Source organism: Phlebotomus papatasi, chromosome 1, assembly GCF_024763615.1.
Source record: "Phlebotomus papatasi isolate M1 chromosome 1, Ppap_2.1, whole genome shotgun sequence".
NCBI lineage: Eukaryota > Metazoa > Arthropoda > Insecta > Diptera > Psychodidae > Phlebotomus > Phlebotomus papatasi.
Genome location: NC_077222.1, coordinates 71,105,034 through 71,113,360, shown reverse-complemented (window position 1 = coordinate 71,113,360; position 8,327 = coordinate 71,105,034). Strand labels below are relative to the sequence as shown.

The 8,327-nt window shown below is 32.6% G+C and overlaps 1 protein-coding gene across 1 annotated transcript; it reads left to right on the top strand.

The window, feature by feature from the left end:
* Nucleotides 1–7,221: 7,221 nt before the first annotated feature.
* On the top strand, nucleotides 7,222–8,327 carry LOC129800188 (gustatory receptor for bitter taste 66a-like). Its single transcript, XM_055844495.1, has 2 exons — nucleotides 7,222–7,891; nucleotides 7,984–8,327. Exons 1-2 carry the CDS (start codon nucleotides 7,265–7,267, stop codon nucleotides 8,143–8,145), a joined length of 789 nt encoding a protein of 262 aa, XP_055700470.1. The 5' UTR covers nucleotides 7,222–7,264; the 3' UTR covers nucleotides 8,146–8,327.

Sequence of the window (8,327 nt, the reverse complement as noted above, 5' to 3'; positions counted from 1 at the left end):
AAGCATCCGTGATGTCCCCTGGTGGTGAAAAGAGTCATCACCCGCCATCAGCTGTCTCGTTTTTTCTACTGTTTTTTGTTCACGCTCATCGTCTGTCTATTTTTCTCCGAAGCGCTCCCCAGACCAAGAGCACACAAAAAACTCATTGAAAAGGTTGAAAACCCAAAGGCAGATTTTTAGCCTTGCGATGGCATTATGAGATTTTGTGAAGGAAAGAAAAAATGAGACATGCATGTTTTACGCATATCTTTGTCTCTAAAAATTGATAAAAAAAATTAAATTTTCAAGTGACAAAATTTCTATTTTTATTTTCTTCATAGTCCAAAATTTCTATTTCTTCAAAAAGGACACGTGCATTTGACACATTTGAAAGATAGGGGGAAACAGGTTTGTTTTTTGGCCTTTTTTTTGGTACGGGAAAGTCAAACTAATAAATAATTAACATGACCTTTATTTTTCCTCCATTCTTTCCAAAAACCATGTTCTTCTTGGGAATCTTTAAAAACGCATCCTGCGATTTTTTTATTTTTAAATATGTTTTAGAGGCCGACTCGGTGATAATTTCATATAAGAAAATACTGTTGAATCAAACATTTTTCAAGGTCAAAGGTTAAAAATGCTCTAGAGAGCGTATTTTTAAACCGAATAGGGTGACATTTGGTATAGTTCCAAAGGTCATGCAATTTTTTACAATTCTGAAAAGGGTATAATTTTTTATGAATCCATATAATAAACCAGTTATGAAACTATAACTAATTTTAATCTGAAGTCCAATTGTAGTATTGTTAGCAAATTGCACAATCACAGTAAAAACTTTTGGACACTGACCAAAATATTGGTAAAAATTTTCTTTAGAACAATTTGTTAGAGAACAAATATGTACCTAGAAAAGATATTTATTCGTTCCAATATTTTTTTTTCTTTACGGTTTTGTTACGAATAGTGACAATTGTGTAAAAGTTTTCTTTTAGAACCGTTTCGATACGGTGGAATACCTACAAATTTCAGTAGATTTCGTTTTATACAAATTTGATCTGTGAGTTGGAATAGAATTTTGTTGCGCTCTACTGTTTTGTTCCCACTGTCAGGAACAAATTTGTAGATTTTTTTTTATAAAAATACTATCCCTACATTTGTAACATATTCGTTTCAAAAATTTTCGGTGTCCGTGGACGATTTAATTTTTGGAACAAAAATCGTTACTAATATGGGGAATCCTTTTGCCTCTCTTAAAAAGTACAAATTTGTTGCTTAAAGTCGGAACCAAAATATAGACATTTTGTTCCAATTATCGGGAACAAATTAATGCAATTTAAAAGATCTCGTCCGTTTCGTCTAACAGTTAAGGTCTATAGTTAAGGTGCCAGTGCTGGTAGCAGGAGGGGAAAAATCTCGCCAATCTCGAATTAAAAAAAAGTGAAACCGTAAATATTATAGCTTGAAAAATGCCACAAATTTAACGTCCTTCTTGCTGCGATGGTGACTTTCGGAACAAATTAGTTACTAATATTAAAAATCTTTTTGTTACTCCTTGAGGGTACAAACTGGTTTATTATATGGATTCATAAAAAATTATACCCTTTTCAGAATTGTAAGAAATTGCATAATCATTGGAACTATACCAAATGTCACTCTATTCGGTTTAAAAATACGCTCTCTATAGAGCATTTTTAACCTTTGACCTTGAAAAATCTTTGATTCAACAGTATTTTCTTATATGAAATTATCACCGAGTCGGCCTCTAAAACATATTTAAAAATAAAAAAAATCGCAGGATGCGTTTTTAAAGATTCCCAAGAAGAACATGCTTTTTGGAAAGAATGGAGGAAAAATAAAGGTCATGTTAATTATTTATTAGTTTGACCTGCCAAGATTGTAAAGTTTTTAAATTTCGAATCGTAAGGGTTAGGGGAAAGAACTGTCCTTTCGAACGTTCATGCCTGCGAATAGCGTGATTTTTCTTTTATTTTTCCTAAGAGACTTATAAATAATTATCACATAATCATAAATATTGATGATAAGCTAACTAATATTTAATAGAAATGTGTAGGGGAAGGTCGTCTGCCTTCAAACGAAAAATGTAGTTCCAAATTTAAGATTTTTTTCTGAAGAATCCACAAAATGGATTTTATTTTCTACTACACCAAAAAATTCTCTTGTTCATTCGGCGTATATGATTACCTCATTTAGCACTCGCAAGTCCTCAGTTTTTCCTTCTGAGGAAATTAAAAAAGTGATGTCGATTTGTATGAAGGCAGCTGGCATTGTTTGCCTTCAAACGCGAGGCAGCTGCCTTTAAATGTTTTTTTTTCACTTAGAATATTGAATCAATAAAACTAAATGGGCTATAAATAATTAGATTGAAGCCTAACGCACTCACTAAAATCATCACTGCAGTCAAAAGACATTAAACAATAACTTTTCTTCACATTTTTCTGAAGCATTGTTTTGCACTTGAAAATTTGGAAGAAAATGCCATTGAAATTGACAATTGTCAACTTGAAACATCCCGGCCGGAGCAAGATAGCGGGTTATAAGTATTTGTATGACGTTCGTCAGAGAAAAGTAGGATTTCGATTTCACATGTTTTGATGTATGGAAAGATAGGATTTAAAGGCACACGACATTAGCATTTAAAGGCTGCTGCAGGGTGATATTTGCAAATTTTCGCCACCCACAAAAATTGTGTCATCTGAACCAAAATGTATTAACAGAAATATTAAGCCTGATTAACCTTCTATGTGTCACAATAGAAGATTTATTTGTAAAATGATTTTTACTATGAAAAATCACATGATTTGTGGAACATCAAAATTACAGTTTAGAGCTCATTTTATTTATTTTTTATCTAGCATCTAGGAAATAGGAGCTAGGCTCTCCATTTTTTGATGATTTGTGAGGATGATGGATAGCTACCTAATAGTTAATAGAATATAATTTATGCTTTTGAGAACAACGAAAAAATCGCAACATTTGAAGGCTGCTGCATTTAAAGGCAGACGACTTTCCCCTAAGTCTCATACGAAAAATAAAAGAAAATTCCCATTATTCCAAGACATGAACATTCGAAAGGAGAGTACTTTCCCGTACCAAAAAAGGCCAAAAAATAAACCTGTTTCCCCCTATCTTTTAAATGTGTCAAATGCACGTGTTCTTTGAAGAAATAGAAATTTTGGACTATGAAGAAAATAAAAATAGAAATTTTGTCACTTGAAAATTTAATTTTTTTTTTATCAATTTTTAGAGACAAAGATATACGTAAAACATGCATGTCTCATTTTTTCTCTCCTTCACAAAAGTTCCATTTCAAAATCGGGTTTTCTATTGTAATCTCGAAATCATGTTATGCTTTTTCGCTACTTTTAGGTTTATTTTGTAACTTCGCGGATCGCGGTGTGTTCGTGGATTTTAGTGGGCCGCGGAATTTTTCGTGTATTTGCGTGGATCGCGGTGTTGCTCCCGGATTTTCTCGGATCGCGGAATCGTTCACGAATTTTCGCGAACCGCGTAATTTCTCGTGGATCGCGGAATCTTTTGCGGACCGAAGAATTTCTGACGGATTTACGCAGCCGGCAGAATTTATTGTGGATTTTCCCGGACCGTGGATTTTTTCGCGGATTTTTGAAGATCGCAGTATTACTCGCGGATTGCGGAATAGTTTCTGAGCCATTTTGGCATTAAAGTTTTACATGTATTTTTGTGCATTTCTGACAATCGAATTTGCACTCTTCAATTTTCAACGACCTCGAGTTGCACGCATTTCGAGGTTTCCTGTAATGAATCTCAGCTAGCATCAGGTCATCTGGACTGGACTTCGATTTTGCCCCCAATTCAAATTTGCAATGAAAGAATCACACATAGCATAAGTCCATTTAGGCTTATCACTGACTTTTTTCTTCTCCGAGAAAAATTATATCGGCATATTATGTAGTCACCGATATTAGCTGGTTTTGTGAAATGCCCATGACGATTGACGATTCATAATTTTTACGATTTTCTACAATTTTTTGAAACAACGAGACTGATGGTGAAAATCATAAAAATTCGCTCAGCTGTAATTCATAAGATTTCTCACACAGGGGATGAGTTTTGTTGTTTTGCATTTTTTTCTCCTCCGCCTGATCGCAAAAAACTGCAGGCGTGCTGAAGGTCAGAGAGAAAAGGAAAGACATGGTGAAAAATGCGACGCGTAATCTTGTGGCGAATTGCTGAACAATTTTGAGTAGAATTTCTCGGAAGCTCGGAAAGCTATCAAAAGCTCATGAAAATTTCCAATTTGCAGCATGTTGTTTAAAATTTAATTGCAAAAAAACTATTAGGAGTTTCTCCAATTCTAATGTACCATTTGAAAGCTAATGAAAAGTAGATTGGTACAAAAATAATTATTAATTCGGAAAAAATGATATTCTCGGTACAAAGATGCAATGAAAACTGTCATTTTTTGGACAATTTTCAATTGAAAAATACTTGGAAAATTTGTATGAAAAGTGAAAGAAGTGAAACAGGCATTTTGTAGAGCATGTCTTTAGGAACAAAATTAAAAAAAAATATACCTCTCTATCTTTCATATTCTAGGAGATAATGCAGCTTCTTTGTGGCATGTTTTAGGAGTATACGAATGTTTGGAAAATTATATTACGAAAGCAAAACAGTTTTTCAAAAAATTAAAACAGGGAATTCAAAGATAATATAAAAAACTACCCTCAGTTAAATTTTCAAGGAAATATCTCAAAAATTGTAAGACTTGATACACTTTTAATTTTGGGTTTTTGTATGGAGACGCCATTTTCTGGCTTTTCGATCCTCTTAAGGGAAGTTTTTCAGGCTTCGCACATACTGATACTCTGACCGCAAACACTTCATATTTTTTTTCATATTCCTTTAATGAATTTGACTTAGTGGCAATATATTTTAATAGGTTGTTTTAAGTCACATATTTCCTGAAAAAAAAATGGTCAGATTCATGAAAGAAATGTAGGAAAAATATGAAGTGTTTGAACTCAGAGTATGTGCGAAGTCCGAAAGAATTTCCCTATCATTGTACAATTTTATTAACTTTAGACCTTTTAAAGGGATATCTTGATATTAAAATACTAATATATCACATTACAGATAGTTTTTTCTTATATAACAATTTAATGAAAATATTTTAAAATCTAGAACCCTTAAAACAGACAAATAAGTGTAGATTTTTAGAATTGAAACGTTTTGAAAATATTTTAAAAGATACAACATAGCTGAAAAAAACAATTTTTATTTTTTTTTTTTTTTTAAATATTTGAGTTGAAAATTCGTTTTTTCATATTTTAAAATATCGAGGAAAACAACGTGCTTGATATATTTGATGAATATTGTAAATTGCTTAAATCAAAATAATTAATTTGATGTAGAAAAGTGCCCCATAATTTTTTCTGAAGTTTTATAACTAATATAATCTTATTAATATCTTATAATTATCATGAGGTACTACTCCAGTAGCATGAAAATTTCAGCTTATCTCTTTTAAATGAGTTGTAAAAACTTCGAAAATATAAACCTGCTCCTTTCAGAAACTGCCTCACTATCCCATGTGCATTTTAACAATTTTCTATGTGAGTTCTTGCCATAAATACCAAAAGATAAGAGTATATTTCCTGTTTTTAGTAACTATTTATAAGTGGAATTCGCTGGAAGCAACCTTTTGCCATTTTGATCCATTTTTATCCTTCTACATTCTTCCACAATTCATATCATTTTAGGTATTATTTCACAAACTATTTCAATTGTAAATACATTTTTTTCCTTTTTGTAAATATTTCGTACATACACAATACAAAGGAATAGAGATTTATTTTGTTATAAAAATGTTTTTTGAAGTGCATTGTTAAACTGCTTTAAATAGCATATTTATCATCCTATTGAAATGAGTTTCCATTTTGAAAGTATTTGAAATCTTTATTACAAATCGGTTAAATTCAAAACAAGTTTAAATATTAAAATTCAAAGAAAATTATCATAATGAAATATTTATGGAATATTTAAACTTTTGTGAGCTTTTACATTCTGTGTCTATTGTTTATTAATAAATATCAATTGTTTTTTTTCTATACATTGATTTTATGGCAGATAATGGGACTCATTTAAATAAAATTACAAATTCTAAAAAGAAAATGGGAATCTGAAGGTGATATTTACTTTTCAACTTCCTTAGAGTGAATGTACCCAGATGTTTAGTCAGTAAAGTAATGGTGTTGGATGTCATGAAAAACAAGAGCACTACAGTAGATGCTCGCTATAGTCCATATTTGGTTCCAGATTTGACACTTGGGTCGCACTATAGTCCATGTCATTTTTTAAAATGATCAACGACTTTTAGTATTGAAATTGCTCGACGGCTTCCACTTTCTTTGCGATTGTGGTACTTGTCCTCGCTTTCTTCATTGTGGATCACAATTATCACAACTACTCAATTAAGTTTGCCAAAAATATTAAAATAATTATGACAACATTGCATGTCGCGTACTAAAAAACATAACCTAACTTAAAATCAGTGTTTTGAAATCAACGGTTGATAAATTGTTGACTATAGAGCGATGGCCTATAGCAGGGTTCTACTGTATTTAAGCAGCCTTCAGCGCCCGCTTAGGTATAGATATTTTGGTATGTCGGTTGGGTTAACAGTTTTCAAAAGGTGAAAATTTCTAGGTTATGTAAACCCAACCTTACGAATTGAAGACTTATTTTGAATTCTAAGGTTTTTGTTAAAGTATTGAAATAAATTGTAGAATTTTGAATTATAGAAAAAAAACAATGTGTAGTATAGAACATGAAATTTGGAAATCTACTGTTATAATATGGGCTTTGTTTGAGGTTAGGTTATTCATAACCTAGAAATTATAATATAACCGCTAAAAAAATCAAAAGAATTTGGCTCATTCATAAATATTTCTAGGGATACATTTGAGCATTTCTAGACGCTTGGTTGTTGCCTGTCGACTAGGTTAACAATTGTCGAATGGGCCGTGTCCTCTACAATTTGTAAAAAAAAATATATACTTAAAACAAATATACTGTTTTAAGAAGTATTTATTGAATTTTCTTTTGCCATTGTTATAAAAGAGTAGTTTTAGATCTGAAGCATCAATATAATTTTTAAATATGTTTATTTGATATGAAGAATAACACGGTGTACAAAAGTGAATTACATATAGCAAAACTCGACAATCAATTGTTGCAGGTGACCGTGGATAAGCTTCGACGACGTTTCTACATTTATGTATTGGTGATGACTCTTGGGGGCATTTTCTCAAGTGCCATGAATATTGCGTTGGTGAGCAAGACTAATGAGGCTCTTTCATTCTTCCTCCATGTCTTCTACTGCACCTCCGTACCCGTTACAATCCTTACAACTTTTGTCAGTTTGTACTATGGAGGAATGTTGATGGTTATTGAGAAATTTAAGCATCTCAATCGACGCCTTGTAGCAGTGATTGATCAATTGGACGATGTAGTGGACATCTATGATGACAAGAGGAGATCCTACAAAATAACCAAATCCTGCGAACTTTCAGATGCTCTCGATGCACTATCGATTGAGCATGATGAGATTTGTCGTTTTGCCGTGAACTTCAATGAACTTGGGTCCTTGCAGATGCTGGCATTTATCCTCAATGCCTTTCTCAGTATTGTGAGTCAAGCATTCTTCTCCTACGTCAACATAGTCATGTCCATGAGAAGAAATGAGTCCTTCCATGTGAATCTTATTGGTGGAATGGCTTATGCCATTGTTAATGCTGTCCTTCTCTTTGTCATCGTCAACGCCACTTCTGAGGCTATCAATAGGGCCAAAGCCACGGGTGTTCTTCTGCACAAAGTCGTGGCTGGGTGCCTCGACATTCGTCTTGAGAGAAGTGTAAGTACACAAAAGGTTAAAGTTTTCACCTGAGTTTCCGATTTTCTGTCCACATTTCCCATTATTACTGCTCAAATCCTATTTTTCCGCAGATTGAGATTTTCTCCATTCAATTACTAAATCAAAGCCTTGACATAACAGCCTGCAAAATGTTTACACTAAACTTTGGTCTAATTTACTCTGTTGTTGGTGCAGCTACGAGCTATTTGATTATTCTCGTTCAATTCGAAATGATGCGACCATCGAGAAATTAGTTCATTGTGTAAAATTGTACACTAATAACCAGATAACTGCAAACACTGGATATTATTGCTGTAATCAATGTGTAGTCAACAGAGAATAGACCACATGGACGAATTTTCATACTATCATAGTGGAGAATTTGCATAAATAGTATTTCGATCTGAAAAAAAAAATATTAAACTGAAACTCAGAA